General features: G+C 44.2%; 1 protein-coding gene across 1 annotated transcript in view; it reads right to left on the reverse strand.

Moving 5' to 3' along the window:
* The window catches only part of POGZ (pogo transposable element derived with ZNF domain), a 56,181-nt gene extending 37,294 nt beyond the window's left edge, over positions 1–18,887 (reverse strand). The window contains 2 exon segments of the mRNA XM_048511044.1: positions 2,660–2,784; positions 18,595–18,887. Of these exon segments, the coding sequence (XP_048367001.1) occupies positions 2,660–2,783 (124 nt within the window). The 5' untranslated portion in view covers position 2,784; positions 18,595–18,887.
* Between the last annotated feature and the right edge of the window lie 3,895 nt (positions 18,888–22,782).

Raw genomic sequence — 22,782 nt, forward strand, 5'->3', positions numbered from 1 at the left:
CTCCTCCCTCAGCTCCTCCTCCCCCACTTTTTCCTGTTAATACCTCTTCTTTAACTTCGCTCGTCTTCACAACCGGATTCAACTGGTGGCTGGCATCTTCAGAGGTCTGCCAGCCACACAGAGGGAAGTCTGCCAGCCACAGATGCAGGCGAAACGTTAGGAACAAGATCCACCAGACCACGGCCACACAGCCCGGAAAACCCATCAGAACCAAAACAATTTCACGTTTGTGGTATTGCTTGTATAAGGTAGGCTGCGTAAGGTTTGCATAAGGTAAGCTGGGCAAAAAGATGAGTCTGTTCTCTTACAAGGCAAATCTCACATATTCACCTAAACAGAAGGCTCTTCTTGCTATCAGACAGAAGGCAGGGAAGGAGCAAACTGGAACAGCCGGACGAGAAGGCAAACTGCTAAACATGCCAGTTTGCGACACCCACAAGAATATTAATAGCCAGGAAGGGATAATTTCTCTAACATGCCAGACTTATGAACATGAATCCAAGCAGAAAGGCAACGGTTTTTTACAACTTGTCCAGGTCACGCTTTAGTCTATAGTTTTTAGTGAATTGTAATACAAAGCAGACGTGGTAATAAAGTAACCCAGCATTTACCAGGATTGAGGACTGCACAGTCCATTCCTTCCTTTATTATGGTAAGCTGCTACATCTGAACTTAACTGTGGCCTGGACCACGTGAATGCAAAATTCAGCACATGGTGGAAATGCTCTTAAGCAGCGGTGGGATTCAAATAATTTAACAATTGGTTGGTTAAAAGCACCATTTTAACAACCGGTTCTGCCGAAGTGGTGCGAACCGGTTGAATCCCACCACTGCTCTTTAGCCTTCTCCACCAGCCTTCCTGGACCAGCAGTTGCTCTCCCCTCTCGGAACTGTCCCATCACTGGCCACTTTCATTGGTCGTTGTTAAAACCGCATGATTCATCTGGTCAGTCAGACTCATCCATTCAATTCAAAATATTTTGATCAATTCGGAATGCGCCTCCAATTAATTCACCAACAAATCCGTCCCTCCGCAGCTGTGATTTAAATGCAATTTCTTACGCGTTTCCAACTTTCTCAAGCTCAGGAGATTTTTGGCACATGGAAGGACAAAGCCTGCTGAGGGAAAACCAGCATGGCTTCTGCCAAGGGAAGCCCTGCCTCATCAACCTTTGAGAAAGTGAACAAGCACGTAGACAAAGATGATCCGACGGATATTATAGCCCAGGACTTTTAAAAGACTCCTGATAACGTAAAAGTAGCAGCCGTGTTTGGAACTGATGCCTGGTCCTGACTCAACCCCGCCCTGACACAACCAAAAATACCGTAAGCAGAGGTGGGGAGGGAGTAATCAAAAGAAGAAGAAGATTTTAGATTTATATCCCTCCTTTCTCTCCTGTATCTGATCTGATCTGATGTTCCTCATGGGCCAGTGATGACCAGGGTCCCCAGCCTGGTATTCAAGGAACCATCGTGCACAATGACGATCTTCCTGGCCCCCACCACGTATTTTTAGAGGGGGGGGAGTTAGCGGGGCTCCTGCCCAGCAGGGCTTCTGATTGGCTGCACATATCAAAATAATATTTCGGCAGCAGGTGCCACTGCAGTGTCGGTTTTATTCCTTCATGTCTCATCCCCTCTGCATTTTTAAAAAAATTACTTCTTTTATTCATTAGAACATAAGGAAAAGCCTGCTGGATCAGATCAGAGTTCATCTAGTCCAGCTCTCTGCTACTCGCAGCAGCCCACCAGGTGCCTTTGGGAGCTCAAGTGCAGGAGGTGAAAGCAATGGCTTTCTGCTGCTGCTGTTGCTGCTGAGCACCTGGTCTGCTAAGGCATTTGCAACCTCAGATCAAGGAGGATCAAGATTGGTAGCCATAAATCGACTTCTCCTCCATAAATCTGTCCAAGCCCCTTTTAAAGCTATCCAGGTTAGTGGCCATCACCACCTCCTGTGGCAGCATATTCCAAACGCCAATCACAGGTTGCGTGAAGAAATGTTTCCTTTTATTAGTCCTAATTCTTCCCCCCAGCATTTTCAGTGGATGCCCCCATATTCCTTGCTCCTGGGTTTCCCCTGTGCTTATGCGGCTCCATCTCCTCTGGCAGCCATTTTCTGGTCCCCACCCCCACCCCCCCGCATCTCAAAAGGCATCCACAGGCCCATAAAGCCCGGGGATTCCCAAACTGGAACATGCTTGTGTACACAATAATTGCCCGGTAGTCACAGTCATGGTTGCAAAATGCTTGGTGGAGACTAACCGTGAAGTCCCTCAAGCCTGCCAAAACCTGTGCATTGTTATAAGTAACCCTGTAAAATTCTAGTCTCGTTTAATCCTAATTTTATCATTTATTCATTTTGCATACTCAAATTTGATACGAGCGTGTGATGGAATAATGAAAATGCCGATAAAGGCGGTGGTGGTTATGACTGCTGTGAATAAACTGCAAAGGAGCAGGAGAGCGCCACCCTCCATCCCAGAGTAATCCCCACACCATTATTTTAAACATTCGGAAAATGAACACAGTGCCAGCCTGAAATCCGCAGGCAGCCTGATTTTCACTAGATACAGATCGCTGTTTTTCCACCCAACACTGAGCAACACAGCGTAACACTGGACGCGTCAAAGGAAAAGAAAACACGCAAAAGATTACTTACCCGTTGCTGTTTTGTCAACTGAATTGTAATCTTCAACCACGGAGTCCTCGATCACGTCACTGATTTTCTGCCAGGGCTCTAATTCCTCCTCCTCGCATTCCATAAACAGATCCGTGTCCGCCATCCTGAAATGAAGCACAAGATCCCTTTAGTGTATCTTCTTGAGTACACTGAAACCTGAACTAAGTCTCACAGGCATGTACCTCCAACACAATAGTTTTCATACTTACTGCCCAAAGAGATCCCTTTTCCCCATTCACCTGTTTTCCAACCCCCGCCCCCCACAATTAATTATTTGCATATCTTAGCGGTATACTCTTGTTCTTGCTGGGAATCAGCACCTGTTGAACCTCACTTAGAACAGATAGATGTAAAGATGTGGTTTCTATGTCTTCAACAGCTGGAAAATTGCGGCTAAAGATTTCACTGATGCAGACTTATCAGCCACTCCTGATTGTGAGATTATTATTTATCTTATTTATTCCATTTATAGCCCGCCCTACAATGAAGTCCCAGGACGGCTTACATAAAGGGGTTAAAAGCCCCCCTTAAAACATACAATCCTAAAAACATAAACATTAAGCTTCCTAGACATCTCATGACTGCTAAGTTCAAAATTTGAACACTGGCAGTTTCCAAATTCCAACATGCCGGAAAGAACATAAGAACATAAGAACTAGCCTGCTGGATCAGACCAGAGTCCATCTAGTCCAGAACTCTGCTACTCGCAGTGGCCCACCAGGTGCCTTTGGGAGCTCACATGCAGGATGTGAAAGCAATGGCCCTCTGCGGCTGTTGCTCCCGATCACCTGGTCTGTTAAGGCATTTGCAACCTCAGATCAAAGAGGATCAAGATTGGTAGCCATAGATCGACTTCTCCTCCATAAATCTGTCCAAGCCCCTTTTAAAGCTATCCAGGTTAGTGGCCAGTGAATTCCTTCTAGCAGTTTGTTCCATACAGATAGCAAGAAACCCAGAATCACCACAATCTTTACATTTTGGCTAAAGCCATCTCACTATTGACACTTGTATCAGAAATCCACTGATTCTTATGTTACCTATAGAATATCTTTCTTTGCTTGTGCAGCAAAAATAATAAGGGTCAATGAGATCTCAAAAAGAGCAAGTCCATAAAATGTATTAGTGTGGATGTTTTCAGTTAATTCATTTTTAAAGTTCAGTGAAATGCTCGATTCATTAATATACTTTAAATTTTATTGATTTATTGTACTTACTGTACTTATTTTGTAATGGCTTTTGGCTATACACCAGTGAAATCTGACTTGGCTTGTATCAGAAATCAGACATGTATCAGACATGCCAGCAAGGGCTGATGGGAACTGTAGTCCACGAACATCTGAAGTGCCAGAGTTGGACACCCCTGCCTTATTGTTTTAATTTTTTTACAGCACACTGGCTATTCTGTTCTGACTCACTAAACAACCCACTGTTTGAAGACTTCCAGGCTTAGCCAGACAATGTGAAACACACAGCAGTGTCGACCGCCGCCGAAACTATCAGGAATAAATTATTTTATGCATAAATTATTCAGGAACCGTAAAGGGACAACATTCTAGACCAGCTGCTGTTATGGGCCTCAGGATCACACGTGGGCTACATCGGTACTGCAGGCCGACTCCGCCAAGAAAACGCTTTTCGCCCGTCCGCTTCCCGCTTCTTACAGAGCTTCAGTTGCGAGCCATTTGGGATGCCAGACCCTCGCTCAATCTAAACGACTCAATCCCAGCAATAAATATCCTAACATTTAGCTTCCCACCACCGCGCTGGCAGACGCTCGCTTGCAAACGCAGGCACCAGAATGTGCTAAATATATTGCCATTTTTTAAAAAAATAAAATACTGGAACATATTGGAAATTTGTTCTTCCACTGATAAGACTTCTGTTGGCACTCAAAGGCCGTTGTAGAGGGTGTCATTAGTCCGTGGCAAAAAAAAATAAAAATAAACCACAGGCTGTTTATTTTACATTACGAAACTGGACAAAGAAAGAGAGGAAGAAATCGGTCGTTCCCAGATTGCGCGCCCTCTGTAGGGTTGCCAACTGCCTGGAGGAAAAAAATGCCTCGTCCCTTGCACATAAGCTTAATTGGATGTCACTGACTGGACAGTATTATTCACCTCCACACTTTGTTAATGGGAGTCTCTGAAGGACTATCTTAATAAGAACATAAGAACAAGCCAGCTGGATCAGACCAGAGTCCATCTAGTCCAGCACTCTGCTACTCGCAGTGGCCCACCAGGTGCCTTTGGGAGCTCACCTGCAGGATGTGAAAGCAATGGCCTTCTGCTGCTGCTGCTCCTGAGCACCTGGACTGTTAAGGCATTTGCAATCTGAGATCAAGGAGGATCTTCTCTCAAACGTTCCCGCCTGGGAATTAAATCACAGGGAGAGGCCCTCCCAACTGTCCCACCAATCAAAGAAGCTTGTCTGGTGGGCGCCCAAGAGAGGAATCTTTGGGTGGTAGCCTCATAATGATAGAACCACCGTCCCAGCAAGGTGCGCCTGGCTCCCTCATCGCCCATTTCCCGCTGAAGACAGTTTTATTAAGGACTGCATTTGACTGATGTAGTTTTTATTTATTGGCAGTCCTAACCGGAGCGTGACAAATCCTAACACTTGCTCATGTTTAAGAGAGCCACTTAGAGTACCTGGATCCCTACATTCCATTAGAAATTCCACTTCCATTCCACACTGGAGCATCCTGGCAGACGAGCAGCCCAATCCGGGGGTGGGGCAAATCTCCCTCTGGATGTGATGTGGGCTTATGCCAACAGAGAGTCATTTAAGCCAGCGCCTGGCAGCTGCAGAGCCCTGGGACACTGGGCTGTGGCGCTCAGCTCTCTGACAGCACTTCCCTGAGCCGTGTCTGCGTGGGGGTTCCCAGGGATGGAACCAACCTTAAGTGACTTCTACCGCTAGTTCAGTCCCCGCCCCTTGGTGCCTGCAGAGCAGGGCTTGGACATACTCTGCAATTTTCATGGCGGATCTCCACTTCCCCCCACGGGGAAGTTCAAGGTAAGATCATTCAAAAAAAAAAAAACAACTTGGGGGGCTTTCTATACTGCAGGAGTGGCACCATCCCCGCCTGCATAACAGCTCTGGATTGGGCTGTTTATCCCTTTTGAACAAAGGATGGTCTGGTTTGCACCAGAGTAGTTCAGAGCCATGACTGGGTGCTTGATGGGAGGTGGGACTATACTGTACACAGCTCCAACTAGTAAAAGTAGCCTCGGAGATGGGGATTTCCATTGGATTGGAGAAATCTGCTTGGCACTCTTAGAAAGGGGTTTGGCTTAAATGTCTGGACAGTTGAATATCCCACTGTCTTCAGTTTTCAGACTTCAGCAGAACCTGGGTCCACAGGAAGTTGAGCAGGGGTTTTTTATGTGTTTTTACAATTGTTGTTTTATGAACAGTGCTTTTATTGTGATTTTATAATCATTTTATTTGTATTTTCAGCCACCTTGAGTTCTGCAAGGGAGACAAGCAGCCTAAATCAATATTTTACACAAATAAATTAGCTTCAACTGCCCATTTTCACATATTAAGCCTCTACTAGTAGTACAGCTACTACTACTTATTATCAAATCATCATCATCATCAATATCATCGTCGTCATCATCATCATTTGTCCACTTTTCTCAGTGGGACTCAAAGTATATCACAAATATGATAAGAACTATTGAGTAAATCAGCAGGCAAATCACAAAGTATGACAACTTTGGGAGCACATTTTTTCCTCTAGTTTGTTGGTCACCCCGGCCAGGAGAATGCTTGAAATGCCTTGAAATTTTAAACCACTTGGTGGGATACACCTTTGTTTCCTTCAGTACAGGCAGGGCCTTCCAGCAAAGATCCCCCCCCCCCCAAAAAAATTAGCTAATACATGGACAATGACTGGGTATGTTTGGTTTGGTGAAGAGAAGGTTAAGAGGTAGCATGATAGCCCTGTTTGGATGTTTGAAGGGATGTCATGTTGGTGAGGGAGCAAGCTTGTTTTCTGTGGCTCCAGAGACTAGGACCAGGAGTCATGGGTTCAAGGTGAATGGAAAGAGATTCCACCTAAACATCAGGAAAAACGTCCTGACAGTCAGGGTTGTTCAACAGTGGAATGCACTACCTCAGAGTATGGTGGAGTCTTTGGAGTTTTTTAAAGGGAGGCTGGATGGCCATCTGACAGGAGTGCTTTGATTGTGTGTTCCTGCATTGCAGGGGGTTGGACTTGATGGCCCTTGGGGTCTCTTCCAACTCTGTGATTCTATGATTAAAGATATGGTGGGGTTCCCTGGTGCAGCCCATGATAACAGCTGACAGAGAAGAATGCAAGAACATAACAGCCCACAAAGTCCAGAATCCCGCTCCTGAAAGCTCCATCCTTCTTGAATCTGTCAGCTCCCCTTTTAAAGCCTTCCAAATTGGCAGTAGTTTAAATTCGGTAGCAGTGAGTTCCACAGTTTAACTATGCATTGCGTGAAGAGGTCTTTCTTTGCATCCGCCCTGAATCTCCCATCCTTCAGTTTCAGCGCATGATCCTGGATCCTAGTATTCTAGGACAGAGAAAAAAAATCTTCTCCCAGTCTCTCTACACTGTGAATTATTTTGCAGACCTCTTTTATGTCTCCTATTAGACATAATAGACAGCAAGCGTGGTGTGGTGGTTAAGAGCAGGTGGATTGTAATCTGGAGAACCAGGTTTGATTCCCCACTCCTCCACCTGAATGGCAGAGGCTTATCTGGTGAACCAAATGTGTTTCCCCACTCCTACATTCCTGCTGGGTGTCCTTGGGCTAGTCACCGTTCTCTCTGAACTCTCTCAGCTCCTCCTCCTTCTATTACCCGCCTTTTTTCCCTAGACAGCCAATCCTCATGAGGCAGATGCTCTAACCACTGATGCAGGGAATCCCGGAAACATCACCAATGTCCAGCAGCATCCCAGACGCATCTTCAAGCTTTACTGGGCAAAAAGAACACTGGACTGACAACGAGGAATACTAACTGAGCTACTGCACAGTTGGAAAAAAGGGTGCCACTGTTTTAAGAATCAGTTCAGAGCATGCAGGTATCTTTGTGCATGCAGGCAAAAAGCGTGCCTTCAACATTTCAACATCAACAGAAGAAAAAAACCTCCGTCTCAAGTATTAGAAGTTTGGAAAACTCTGGAGCAATTAATGGAAGGCACTTAGATTGCTATTGGATTGCCAGGTGACACTCTTTCTTGGGATATCCAATCAGAAGAAATCATCCGGGGGGGGGGGGGGGGGCTTTGCATGCGGCTCCATAAACAAATGATCCCAATATGGGGAGGGGGAGAGATCTGTTTTTGTTAATTTAGCAGTTGGCTTCTCCCTTCCGCTCTAGAAATATTAGCTCAAGCTTGACAGCCAATACCATGTTACAATTTTATTTTCCGATTAGCAGCAACAACAACAACAAAAAATCCACTGCAGTTAAGGAATACATTCTGCAAAATGAATTGCTATAACTCAACAAAAACCACCTCCTACGCCTCCAAATCTGACTCCCTCCCAAAAGAATAGCAGAGGAGTGAGCAAAGAATACAACAGGCAGGTTCGTCCCCTTCCTCACCCCCAGAAGACTTCATACTTTCAGCCTACTTTTTAAAATAAAAGACTTTGCCCGGAGGTGGTTTTTACAACCACAAGTGACTACTGGGCTTCTGGCTGCTCAAAAGCCTATTTAGAACGAATATTAAATCTTATAATATTTGGGGTTTCTGTGCCACTCCCCATCCTAGACATTCAAAGTACTCCCCAAGCACTGTTTCAATTCAGGCCTCGCAACACCCCTACGAGGTTGGAAAGGATGAAGCATGCTTCATCAACAGAAAAAAGAGTGCAGAGAGCGAAGACTGGAGGGGGGAGGGAAGAGACAGAACTTTGCAGCAAGCCGGCCAAATGACCTGTCTAGGAAATAGAATCATAGAGTTGGAAGAGACCACAAGGACCATCCAGTCCAACCCCCTGCAATGAAGGATACATAATCAAAGCACTCCTGACATAGGATCATCCAGTCTCTGTTTAAAAACCTCCCAAGAAGGAGACTCCACCACACTTCCAGGCAGTTCACTCCACTGTCAAACAGCCCTGACTGTCAGAAAGTTCTTCCTGATGTTTAGGTGGAATTTCTTTTCCAGCACCTTGAATCCATTATTCCAGGTGCTAGACTCTGAGGCAGCAGAAAACGAGCTTCCCTTCTCTTCAACATGACATACCCTCTCCTCTTCCAACCAAAAGAAACACTGCCAATTTGCTCTTAAATATTCAGGCCGGAATGAAAACAGATATGGCCGAGGTGGGAAAATAATATATTAACATGGCTTATGACAGTGATGGCGAACCTTTTCAAGACCAAGTGCCCAAATTGCAACCCAAAACCCACTTATTTATCGCAAAGTGCCAACACAGCAATTTAACCTGAATACTGAGGTTTTAGTTTAGAAAAAACGGTTGGCTGCGAGGCGTGCGTTACTCGGGAGTAAGCTTGGTGGTAGTCAGTGGCTTTGCTTTGAAGCAACCGTGCAACTCTTTCAACAGGTGAATCACGACCCTAGGAAGTTTACTCAGAAGCAAACCCCATTGCCAGCAACTGAGTTTACTCCCAGGTAAAGGATTGCGCTTTAGTTCTTCACATGAAAATCAGTGGGGTTTAACAGCGTTTAACAGGGTTATCTACACTGCTTCCCCAAAACTAGATCTTAGATTTAATGCTAATAATCGAGACCAGCGGCCCAGGCCAGCCTAGATGTGTGTGTGGGGGGGGGTGCACTCTGTTTGCGCGGGCCCACAGGGTCCCGTGCCAGAGGTTTGCCACCACTGGCTTATGACTTTGTTTTTACCCACACAGACATCCCACCTGCTGTATCAAATAACTATGCAGCCCCACCAGTTTCTAACTGCAAGGCTGCTTTAAATCTAGAATCACAGAATTGGAAGGGGAGACGCAGGCCATCATTCTAGTCCAATCAATGCAGGACCAGCCTAGAACAGCGTTTTTTTCTCTCGAGCAGCCCTTGGCAATCCGTTTTCCTAAAATTGTACCATTACATGATTTTTTGTGTGTTCCCCTAAGCTCTCTGGTGCATACCAGTGGGGGGTATGCATACCCCAGGTTGGGAACCACTGGCCTAGAGCATCCTAGACAAGTGTTCACCCAGTTGCTTCTTAAAGATGGTCAGTGAGAGAAAGTTTACCACCTACCTCCCTAGGCAGCACATTCTACTGCTAAACCACTCTTACAATTGGTTGTGGTGGGTTTTCCAGGCTGTGTGGCCGTGGTCTGGTGGATCTTATTCCTAACGTTTCGCCTGCAACTGTGGTCGCCATCTTCAGAGGCATATCACAGAGAGAAGTGTGTTACACACTGATACACCTCTGAAGATGCCAGCCACAGATGCAGGTGAAACGTTAGGAACAAGATCAACCAGGCCATGGCCACGCAGTCCAGAAAACCCACAACAACCAGTTGAATCTGGCTGTGAAAGCTTTCGACAATTCTTACAGTAATTTTTCCCCTATTATCCAGCTGGTACCTTCCTGCCTGTATAAGAAAATGTCAGTACTCTTTTACATTTTAGCAGATTCCAGTGAGATAGGCAAAATCTTACATGGAGGATCAAGAAGGATGGTATCTGGTTGCAGACTGCAGCAGGGTGGATTTGATTGAAATCTCTGGTCAGTAAGGCTTGATTTAAATCAAGGTTTTCTACCTAAAGATTCTTGCAGATATCATCTTAATATCTACAATGAGATGAAAGTTTCATTTTCAGAATAACTTTTCGGATTAGTTCTACAGTTACATTTAAAATTACTAATCTGGTTATACTATTAGAAATGCAGATAGATAATTATGAATGTATTGAGAGGGGAACTATCTTCAGTGTCAAGCGGGTCATTAAGCTTTGCATTTCTTTATTGCGGGGTTTGAATTTTGCATGCAGGAATGTACTACCCATAAGTAGAGGGGATACTCATTAAAATGTTCCCAAACTGGGTTTCTTCATGACCTGCTGCCATTACCAGTTCTTTCCTCCAAGGGGAGGATTACATGATTAACCTAAGGCTATACACACACAGATTCCAAGACTCTGTTGAGTATTCTGCTCAAAAAGTTTCATTGTTATTGCTTGCCCTTCTTTCCTCACACTTAGCTCCTTCTGCAGATCTAGTCCGCTGCTAACAATCTTATATTCATTGAACAATAGAATTAAGGACTTTGTCTCAAATCTGTATGTTTATTTTACAACATTTTTCTGTGAAGAAAAGGCAAGTTATCTGTGTAGACACCAATTCACAGAACTGCAGAACCAGACATATGTCATAATATCTTCTAGATGGAAAATTTGCCACCATAATCTTACAGAAACCTCCGGAACAGCATGACATTGTGAACGGATTAATGGAATTCATTTAGCAAGAAATTTAAACGTTGCAAGAATTTACAGTCTCATGCTACATAATTAAAAACTAATCCTTATTTTTTTGATGAATAACAGTTGGACTATATGGCATAGCTTAAATAGAAAACCATTTAAACTATTGTTAGATTTTTCCTCAAAATGCATTTTATTTTACAAAATCCTCCTTAAATAAAAACCCCCATTCTTAATTTTTAAATTAGTGCTTTTTCAGTTACTGCTTTTAAAAAAGTATTGCCTTTTATCCACCCTGCAGACTATTGTGCGTATTACCCCTATTTTGACTGCAACATTCTTTATTTTTATGACCCCATTTCTTCATTATGTTATATACTGAGCCTTAGATCAGTTTTCGTTTACATTTTTCCCTGCTGTGTAAGCCTACACAACTGGGAAAAAATGTTTACTGCAGGTGTTTGCTGAATGCTTTCAAGGTTTTATTAATCCACCTCAGTCTCATTGAGAAAGCCGAGCAATTATTATTTATTTATTTATTAAATTTCTATCTAAACATTTATTATTTATTAAATTTCTACACAAACATCACACAACATGAATCCATACCAATGACTAAAACAATTTTAAAAATCTACAATCCCTACAATACCGATATGATCCATCAATCACAACAAAATTTAACTAAACTCTTGGGGTACCATGTTTCCCCGAATATAAGACAGTGTCTTACATTAATTTTTGCTCCCAAAGATGCGCTATGTCTTATTTTCAGGGGATGTCTTATATTTCTGTATTCTGTTCGTCAGGCATGCTTCCAAACAAAAACTTTGCTACGTCTTACTTTTGGGGGATGCCTTATATTTCGCACTTCAGCAAAACCTCTACTACGTCTTATTTTCCGGGGAAGTCTTATATTTGGGGAAACAGGGTAATAGCCAAATTTGACAGTAACATCGAGTTTGGGCATGGATAAACGGTATCGGTTTAACCAAACTAATAACAGCTATGGCGCCACCTAACGCAAAAGTTACCATAAAATGGAATAAGTTAAAAATGAGTGAAAATAGAGTAAACCTGATAAAGTGGGGGAAAGTTAAGAAAAAACCCTAAGAAATTAATGAAGAATACAATCATAGAATGATAAGAGTTGGAAGAGACCACAAGGGCCATCAAGTCCAACACCCTGCCATGCAGGAACACACAATCAAAGCACTCCTGACAGATGGCCACCCAGCCTCTGTTTAAAGAAGAAGACTCCACCACTCTCCAAGGCAGTGAATTTCACTGTCGAAGAAAGAATAAATAAGTATGTAAATAAGATGCTGCTGTTCCTGGTCCAGTTACAGTTCTTTTATTATTATTATTATTATTATTATTATTATTATTATTATTATTATTATTATTATTATTATTATTATTATTATTTGTTAAGTTTCTATTAAGTTTCTGGAGAACTGGGTTCTGCCAGGTAAGTATTTGGATTTGAAAACCCCCTGTCAACCCCAAATTCCGCCCTGACGCTACCTGGGTTCCATCGCAGTCATCAAGTTGTTCTGATCCCGGCAACCTGAATTTTTAAAATCAAGTTGGCACCCTTAAGTGTGAGGATGCATTTTCCACTCTACTCTATCATACTGTTTGATTGCAAGCTCCTTCTCACAAACCGTCGAGGGATCTGTTGTGACATGGCTCTTTTGTGAGAGCCAACATGACATAACAGTTGGAATGTTGGACTGGGAGACCCAGGTTCAAAACCCTGCTCCCCACAAAATGCACAGGGTGACCGTTAACAAAGGCCTCTCTCAGCTCACCTACCTCACGGACTTATTGTGTGGCTAAAGTGGAGGAGGAAAGAACTGTGTTCCATGTCCTGAGCCTGGAGGAAGGGCAAGGTAAAAATGAATTAAACTATACGGGTGCTGGACTATGAGCTACCAAGCAGGAGTTAACTCTGAGAAAGCTATCTGGCATGTTTTTACTTATTTATACCAGTGGCTGATGAGGCTTTGGTCGGTTCAAGGCGCATGTTTCTTATACTTTTATGCAGCAAATGGAGCAGGGAACCCGTAAGAAAGATCTGTAGCAACTGACTGATCGCTTGGGTACCAGTACTTCCCAGGTCTCTTTGAAAGAGCACACACTAAGCCCTGGTAAATGGACTGACACAAAATTAGACGAAAGAATAGGCACAGATGTTGATGACAAGGAACTGGGACACCCAGTTTCAAATCCCCACTAACCCTAACCCTAAGTCCCTCGGGTCAGTCACACACTCTCAGCCTAACCAACCTCACAGGGATGTTGTGAGTATAAAACAAAGGCAAGGAGAACAATGTGAGACGGTTTGAGCCCCCACTGGAGAGAAAGGGGGATATAAAATAAAGTAAACACAAAAACACAACTTCAGAGGATTTGCTTTAAAAAATTCAAACTCATTTTGAAGCTAATGAAAGAAGTTGCGACAGCTTTGCTCCTCAGAGCAAGATTTACTTAAGGTAAGAACAATTCTAAGCTGATCGACTCTGAATTTTAGGTCTGGTCACTGGGGAAAGGTCAAGAGAAGTGTTCTCAGCATTGTGCCACAGGTACTTAAGAATACCCTTCATGCTACTAACATACCAGGTCTAACTATTTAGAAAGGCCCTCCCAGAGCATAGGTGTCAAACTTGCGGCCCTCCAGATGTTATGGACTACAGCTCCCATCATCCCCTGCCAGCATGATGCTGGCAGGGGATGATGGGAACTGTAGTCCATAACATTTGGAGGGCTGCGAGTTTGACACCTATGTTCCAGAGGATGGTAAAAAGTTTCAGGGGTTAAAAGTAGATTGAGAGTGCTTGGCTTCTAGTGCTTTTAAAAAATCAGTGTGTGTGTGTGTGTAACTTTTTTCCACAGTTACTATGAGGTGTACTTTAAATACCAATGTAACCTGCCTCAGACGTTTTAATTTTTAAAGAGACAGGCAGGTTAAAAAAAATGCCTTCCATAAATAAAATTCAACTGAAATAGAAGATAAGCATTAAACCAAATGCGCAAGTACGAGATAGGAGATTGCTCACTAGCTAGGAGCACTTCAAAGGAAGATTCTGTACTGGATAAAAAGAGTCAACAATATGTTGCTATGGCACGGAAGTTCAATGCCGTTTTAGGCTGTGCTAAGAGAAGTACTATGCGCAAGATCGCAGAAGCTATCTGACAGCAAGGAATGTTCTGGAATAGCGTTTTCTGTTCTGAGCAACACCATTCACAAAAGAATTGTTGGGAAACAACGGAAGGCAATCTGAAGGTTCGAAGGCGCTTGGCGTGTTTAGCATCAAAAGATACTGCTCTCGCTTTGAGCCGTTTAAAACATATTGCAAAGAAGAAAAGGAAAAAATTGTTCACCGTGCCCGGTGAGCACAGAACAAGGGAGACTGGCTCAAATGGTAAAGTAGATTTTAGATGTAATATTACAAAAAGCTTTCTAAACTAAAGAGTTGCTCAGCAATGGACCAAGAAACGGGGCTCAAATCCAAGGTGATTGGGTATGTTTTACCTGTGTGCTCCTTGGCTTCACACCCATGGCCTCTCTTAACATCACCTATATGCTCTCCCTTCTTGTTGGGAGGATGAAATCCCTCGGCTCCTTGAATGGTCACCAATAAAAATATAAATAAGGGGTTTGCATCAGAACCCAGCTTGCAAGTCTGTCCCGCGAAGGAAACCTGCCTAGCAAAAGTCGTGATCTGATGTCCCCCATGGGCCAGTGATGACCAGTTGCTTGCACAGGGTGGGGCTACCTTTACTTGCAAACAAAGGCTGGCCAGATTCTACCCTTTATGGGCTCAACATTGTAGGACCAGAGAGAATTGGACCCATCTCAGGAGCCTCCGCTTCCACGCTTTAGGACAGAGGGGAAACCACTCAGATAAACCTATCAGCTCCCTCCTACTCACGTATAAGAGACTTGGGGTTCCAATTAGCTGGCTCAAAGAAATGACATCTAGACTTCATCTAATACATCTCGTGCACACAGACACACACAATGTACGCTAGGGATCCTTCCTTATAAATCATTTGTGCTGTATTTTGAATGGCAGAGATGCCAACTTCTGGAGCAGCTCCTGCATCCCATGCCTTTAAAGAGGTACAGGCAGGCAGGACCTTGTTCACCTTCTGTGCTGAGAAAAGCTTCATCTGCGGGTTTCTGCATATCAAACTGCTGTAGGAGCAGACCCGGCTGTATTTGTGTTCAGCTGACAACGTACACATGGACAAAACTCCGGGCATACAGAGAATGGGCGTATCAGGTGGAAAGACTGCTCTAGATTCTCTTATTAGCTTCAAAATGAGTTTGGTTTTTTCAAGCCAATTCGCAAAAGTTTCATTTATGTATTTATTTCATTTATGTCAGGGAGTGTTCAAAAATACAGTCTGAAGTGATGTAGGCCAAGGCAGTCTCTTCTGCTCAAATCAAAGATCAGTTTATAATATTTTAAGATGCTCTTGTTGGTCAATTTACAGCATAGCCTTCCTGAAGCTGCTGAGGTTCCAGAAGTTATGAAAAATGAAATTATTCAGGAGAGTTTTTAACCCTGCCACCTACTTTTTAATTATAATTAAGTTTAATGAAGTTAAGTTTAATGAAGTTTGTCAGTTTGTATTAATTTTAATTTACACTGTTTTTATTTCTGTAACCCACCTTGAGTCCAATTTCAGAGAAAGGTTAGTAAAAAATGTTCTAAATAAATAAACAAACAAGTGCTAGACTGAGAAATGTGTACATTGCAGTAAAATATACTGTTTATCCAGGGGAATACTTTTGCAATGTTTGGAGCCCCAGGTGCATAAAAGGATATTAAGAGATTAGTACCAGGTTACACAGGTCTTTCAAAAACATCAAACCATTTCATCCTTTTCTTATACACTTCGATGACTAGGCATCTGTGATTTTTACAGATCTTCCAGAACTGAAGTATGGACAACATTCTATTATTTAGGACACAGGAATATTTTGATGCAATTTCTGTCAAGGTTCTTAGAACTGAGGTTTGTCTTTACACATAGGTAAAGAATCATAATCTTTATCATACTCATGTACCATAATCATGTAAAGGGCTAGTTTGGATGAACTCTAAAGGACAGTAGAAAATGGGGTAGAAAATGATGACAGAGATAATTTTTTCTCTCTTTCTCACAATACTAGAACCAGGGGGCATACATTGAAAATGCTGGGGGGAAGAATTAGGACTAATAAAAGGAAACACTTCTTCACACAACGTGTGATTGGTGTTTGGAATATGCTGCCACAAGAGGTGGTGATGGCCACTAACCTGGATAGCTTTAAGGGGGGCTTGGGCAGATTTATGGAGGAGAAGTCGATCTATGGCTACCAATCTTGATCCTCCTTGATCTGAGATTGCAAATGCCTTAGCAGACCAGGTGCTCAGGAGCAGCAGCAGCAGCAGCAGCAGAAGACCATTGCTTTCACATCCTGCATGTGAGCTCCCAAAGGCACCTGGTGGGCCACTGTGAGTAGCAGAGTGCTGGACTAGATGGACTCTGGTCTGATCCAGCAGGCTAGTTCTTATGACAGGGCTTTCTCTCAGCTTCAGTTCACTTCTACAGTTAATAAAATAACAGGCTATCTTAACTATTTTATTGCAAGCTTATTAAGATAGCATCATGTCTCAAGTACATGTTATGTGAGTACGTGCCATCAAGGCATAACTGACTTTTGGCAACCCCAGCTAGGGCCTTTCAAGGCAAGTGAGAAGCAGAGGTCTCTTATCCAAGTACTGACCCTGCTTAGCTTCCAAGATGTGGTGAGATTGGGCTATGCCATTCCACATCCCCAAGAACAGGCTACAGTATATATACTACTTTTAATTATATTTCTTCCAGGTATTAAAAGTAATGGGCAAAAGCCCACAGATGTTCTACCAGACAGCAGCATTTCACCCAGATGTAAGCAGTCTTCCTCCAGGCAAAACAACTTATTGAGCAGAGGAAAAGTACCAGTTAGCTGAACAGATCTGTGAGATCCGATCCATTAGGTAGCTTGCAACTTGGGAGAAGGTCTTCTGAAGGCATGCACCTAGATCTCGGGTCTCACAGCCCAAAAGGTTTCCCACAAAACGCATGCCACATTATACCCACATGAAGACCACAGTGAAACACGACTTGTCCATGTGGCACATGCGCAGGAGAAGCTGACAATGGCACAAGTTAACCATCCGATAGTCTCCTCAGAAAACCCCTGCATGGAAACACCATTGGTACAGAAATGCTGGAACAAGCAAAGTTGGAGGGAGTGTGACTCTGTGTGGAAAGGGTTGGTGTTTCTCATCTCTCCTCACATTTTTGGCCTTAGACATTTCCACAAGCTACTGCAAATAAGAAATCTTGTTTAATGCAGAATACAAGAGTCAAAGGATGGTGGGGAGACATGGAGGGTGCATCCAAAACACTACAGAGGGCCCAGTCCCCAAAGATCAACATCCTAGTCATGTCTCCATGGACAAGCATTATTCTTGCTTCAGGGGGGGGGGAAAGGAGGCTCCTCTTCTTCTCAGAGATCCCCCCTACATCTGCTCTCTGCCCTCAAGGCGGCATGTCAACACAACAGAACCCACAACCAGAACTCTAAAATAGGCCATGAAATATCATTATTCCTCACAACGTTAAAGCAATTTTTTTGTAAGAAAACGTCAGATTTTCGTGTTGCAGGAAGAAAATTAATCCCAACATGGCCGCCCCTCCAGAGTTAAACCTTATAGTTTTGTGTGATACAGATATGTGTATTTATGTGAGTTCTAGCAAGATTTAGTCTGAGGTAATGGGCTGCGTATTGCGTGAGTGCTTTCTAAAACACCACCCGGAGAATGAGGGGGCGACATTGGCGAAAGAGAGAAAACCGGGGGGGGGGGGAGCGGAGGGAGCAGGCGATTTACCGCTTTTCACCCCGTCCCGCCCCTCAAGGCGAGGGGGTCGCGTATCCCTCCGCGCGCTCCCCCGCTCTCGAGCCTCACGCGGGGGAAAAAAGAAGTGCCGAGGAGAAGGCGCGAGCCAGGTCTGCCGCCGCCTAGCGGGTGTGGGGGGGAGGGAGGCTGCGCGACAGAAACCCGCCCCTTTCCCCTCCCCCGCTCCCAGCGCCCCCCAATCACCGGCCTCCCCATGCCGCGGCTCGCGCCGTCAGTCCTCCGTCCACCCCCCCTCCCTCGCGCTGGCTTTTGTGTGTGTGTGTGTGTGCGGCGCGCGCGCGCCCTCGCTCGCTCCTCCTTTTTCTCCGGCTTGCTCGCTCCCCCTCAGGGAAAAAAAAGGGGGGGCACAGACAGACGCCGGGACGGGAGTGAGAAAGAACGCTTCCCCCCCCCACCCGGCCAAGCGGTTCGAATTGGCTCGCCAACGGTTTCCAACCGCCACCTGCGTCCCGGTCGCGCGCGCACGCGCAGAAACCCCCCAGTCGCCCTCCCTCCCCACTCCCCAGGCTGCTTCAGCTGCGTCCGCCTCTCCCCTACATAACGGAATGGCGCCAACTCACCTTGCCGTCTCTGGGCGGGCGTCGGTGCCCCCTCCCGCTCCTCCTGCTGCTCCTCAGCCGAGGCGGGCTGGTCCCCGTTCTTAAAGGGGCACACCCCCCCTGCAGCCCCGCGGAGAAGGGCGAAGGGAGCGGGAGGCGAGAGCGGCGCGCATGAGCCTCTCCTTCCCCCCAGCCGCGCTCGCTTCAAGATTTAAAAAAAAATTATATGTATAGTTGCGGGTGGATATACACAGGACCGACAACACACACACAAAAAAGGGGTCCTGGCTGGCGGAGGGATACAGTGACGTCATTTCCTCCGTTCCTCAAGCCCGCCTCTTGATTGGCCGGTGGGCGTGACGTCACTGGCAGACTGGCACACTAACCCAACCTGGTCAAGTTTGTCTGAGGCTTAAATTGTTTGGCTGGTTTCTTGTTCCCCCCAGTTTTAGGGGTCTTTTTTGTCTCACAACTTGGAGTTTGGAAGTTGGTTGGCTTTCCCAGAAGCTCAGAAATGGAACAACAAGTGGTAAAATGTATATGAGGGTCTCAATGGGTGAAATGCTGCCCATTCTTGGTTAGTCAGATCCAGCGGGTTGGGATGTTAGCGCTTAGGATCAAATATTGAGTTTCTACTGGAATATTTTTTAAATTTTTATTCTTTTTAACAGGTTGCTGTTCTCTGCGGTTTACATTTTTGCAATTCTTGAATGGACTGAATGGCAGAGTCTTGCTTTGTTCCAACCATCAAACTGCCAGTAGCTGATGTTCAATATAAACTAGTTGCCGTGGATTCCAATCCTAACATTGAAGCATTAGAAACTTTTACTTTAATTATTTTTTAAAGTATTTAAATCTAATGAACCCTTGAGGTTATAGAAGGTGAAAGTCTCTGTAGAATTTAGTTTGGCCTTGTTATTAGCCTTACTTTTTTCACATATTCCAATTAAGTAATACATTGCTCTTCTGTCCACCCAAATTAGGCCCACAAATTAGATTTCAACTGTCAAATACAAAACAGAATCATAAAAATTACAAATTGTAACACAATAATAGCACCAATTAAACTCAAACACAAAATACACACATTAAACTGCAGTCACTAAACATTTTAGCCTTGTTGAAGGAGAAACTCTTCACCATTCTAAATGCCAAAAGTCCCTCAGGTAGAAAATCTACGTAACTGGTACCCTTTCAGTCATAAAAACTGAAATAACTGACAATTTGTTGTTCTTTAAAAACTATCAACAGAGGTGTGTCTTCCTACTTTGCCTAAGTATGACAATACTGGAAGTATTGGACAGTGTCCAATTGCCCTTCTACTTGCCTTTTAGAGTTGGTCCTTGGAATTCTGCCTATAATTTTTATTATTTCGATGACTTGAAGGCACAGCCGTTAGGAGCTGAGCTCCATCCTGTGTCAGTAATGCAATTTTAACACCTGAAGGCCATCAACTGTTAAATAGAGCTACAGGTGTGGCTAAGCAGAGGGTATTGATTTAATACCTGTTTCAATTATTTGATAGTCTCTATTGCAGGGGCTTCTAATTTGTGTACCTCTGGATATTAAAATTTTGTTTCCACAAAAATGATTTCACTTCATAATGTTTTAATAAACCTTAGCCCCCAAATCAGAATTTTCCACTCTGAACATAATATCTTCTTTAGCGGTTGAGAATAATGAGACTCACCTTAGACAATAGAGTAGTCTCTCCAAAGGCATTAATTAATGCCATGCTGAGGTCACTCTCCCCCCCAAACTCTGCCCGTTCCAAGACTTTACCCCCCCCCCCACTCCAGGAATTTCCCAACATGAAATTGGCAACCCTACTACTGTGACCATTGAAAAAAGGAGAGGGCTGTAGGGCTGATCTCTTGGTTGGGGTTGGGGTTCATGAGCACATAACAGCTTTGAATTTCCTCCCTTTTGAATTCTGCTTGTTAACTGGAGTTTACTTGAATAGACATGTTTGCTTTTGGTTAGCAAAGCAATTGGCATAAAATTGCACCCTGTTTTGGAGGAAGAGAAGGAGGATAGACATTGCCATAATCAGAATCACAGCACAGTCAAAAACAAAAATGTAGTGCCAAGCAGTAGACTACGACTGCATCGTGTACTAGAGGTGGGTGGGTAACCAAGGGGAGGGCTTTTTAAGTGCTGGTGCCTTGCCTATAGAATTCCCCTCCTCTTGAAGCTTGCCTGTTCCCTGCTTTCCTCCGTTTTAGATGCCATGCCAAAACACTTCTTTTACCCAGGCTTTTAGCTAAGTGGTTTGATCCAAGTAGTTGTTTTTACAGAATACTTCTAGCTTGAGGTCTGTTTGACAAGGATCATTTTAATTAGTTTGTGCTGTTTTTATGCCCTGCTGGATTTTTAGTGGCTGAGTCCTAGTGGTTTGTTAATATAAATTGTTTTTATGGTTTGATCATGTTTTACTTTGTGGGCTGCCTCAGGCAAGTCTCCTGAGAGGCAACGTACACATTTTGTGAGTAATAATGACATTTGGGAGGCACTGTTTTAGTGAAGGCACCATTTGAGTTCAGTGAGTCAACCAGTTACACATCCATCTAACAGTAGTGTTGTCTAGCCCACATTTTACTAGCTTGCTTGCAAGAATATCAGGGGGATCCTTGTCGAAGGACTTACTAAAATGAAGGTATGCTATGTTCACAGCGTCCCCTTTGTCTACCAAACTTGTCACTCTATTAAAAAAAAATACAGTGGAACCTCGGTTTTCATCAATTTCTGTTTTCATCGATTTTTTCAGTGAAAAATTTGTCTCGGTTTTCATCGATTTGCCTGGGTTTTCATCAATTTGCAGTAAGGTGCAGGGGCTTGTGGAGAGAAATCACCCAGACAAAGCTGTTGCAGGCTGTGTCTGCAGCTTGTTTAATGACAATGTCTTGCCCCATTTCAGACAAATCTTAAAGAGACGTCAGAAACAGACCTCTTTGGACAGCTTTCTGGTGCGACATTGGTCCACTGGCTCTGAAGCTGGTCCTAGTGTTATTGTTTGTTACTGTTTTCAGCATTAAATACTATGTTTATTCACCAAAAATGTGTTTTTGGTATGTTTTTGGGAGTGCCTAGAACGGATTAATTGGATTTACATTGATTCCTATGGAAAAGTTTGCCTCGGTTTTCATCGGTTTCGGTTTTCATTGATTCTTTTCGGATGGATTACCAACAAAAGCCGAGGTTCTACTTTATGATTTGACTAGCGGGGCCCGGCCACGCGTGGCTGTGGCAATTGTCCTTCACATCACAGTCCGCAACCCACACAGATGTCTATGCAGGTCCAATGATCCTCAGCATAACCTTTTGGGGTGGTCAAATGGAATCCCTCTTTCCCTTTTCAATTCACATTGTTATATGGTGAAGTCTTGTTTTTGTAGTATAAGGTAACCCTTTCCATTCCACAACGGAACTGTCCAGAGTGCGAATCCCGCTGTCCATGAGGCTGGTTGACACGCACAGTCCTGGCTTGAGTAAGGCAGAACTGAAGCAAGCAGGCTATCCTAGTCAGGCAGCAGAGGCAGGGTGGTGAGGCGTTCAGATCGAGGCCAGCTCCCTGGGTTCTTAAAGGGCCATGTGCAAAAGAAGTGGAGCCAGTAGTGTTGGTTCGCCCCCACCCTGCGGATTGTCTTAGAAGAAAAAGGCAAACTCCAGCTCGCTTTTAGTAAAAGAGAGCTGTGGCGAATATGGGTGAGGAAGTGGGTAAGTGGTGGTTGGATGTGAGGGAGGGCAGAGTGAGGTGTGTGAGGATGAGCTGGATGTGTATGAGAGTATGTGTGTTGTGTGGTAGCAGTGGGTGAGGCACAGAGAGTGAAAGTTACCAGCGTGTGAGGGGGGGGGAACATCTCACACGGCAAAGTGTGTATGTGTTTCACTTCCACTCGTATTACCTAACAGTGTTACCTATTTACTGTTTTCACTGCTCATCTCTGGCCATCTGTGCGAACATTGTAAGGGCATACCAACCCCTCAGGCCACAGACATGCTGCACGAACATTCTAAGGGTGACAGTTAAACACAGCCAGCTTCATGGCCTGGTGTGTCAGGAAAAAGACGTTTTACCTGGCTCAAGTATGGACTTTCGGCGATTTGAAGGTCCGATTACCTGCCCGCAACAGGGAGGGACGTCATGTGAAAATTTGGGGGTGATCCGTCCAGCCGTTTCAGCGTTAGGGCATGACTAACAAAGTCACT

Source organism: Sphaerodactylus townsendi, linkage group LG01 (assembly GCF_021028975.2).
Source record: "Sphaerodactylus townsendi isolate TG3544 linkage group LG01, MPM_Stown_v2.3, whole genome shotgun sequence".
Lineage (NCBI taxonomy): Eukaryota > Metazoa > Chordata > Lepidosauria > Squamata > Sphaerodactylidae > Sphaerodactylus > Sphaerodactylus townsendi.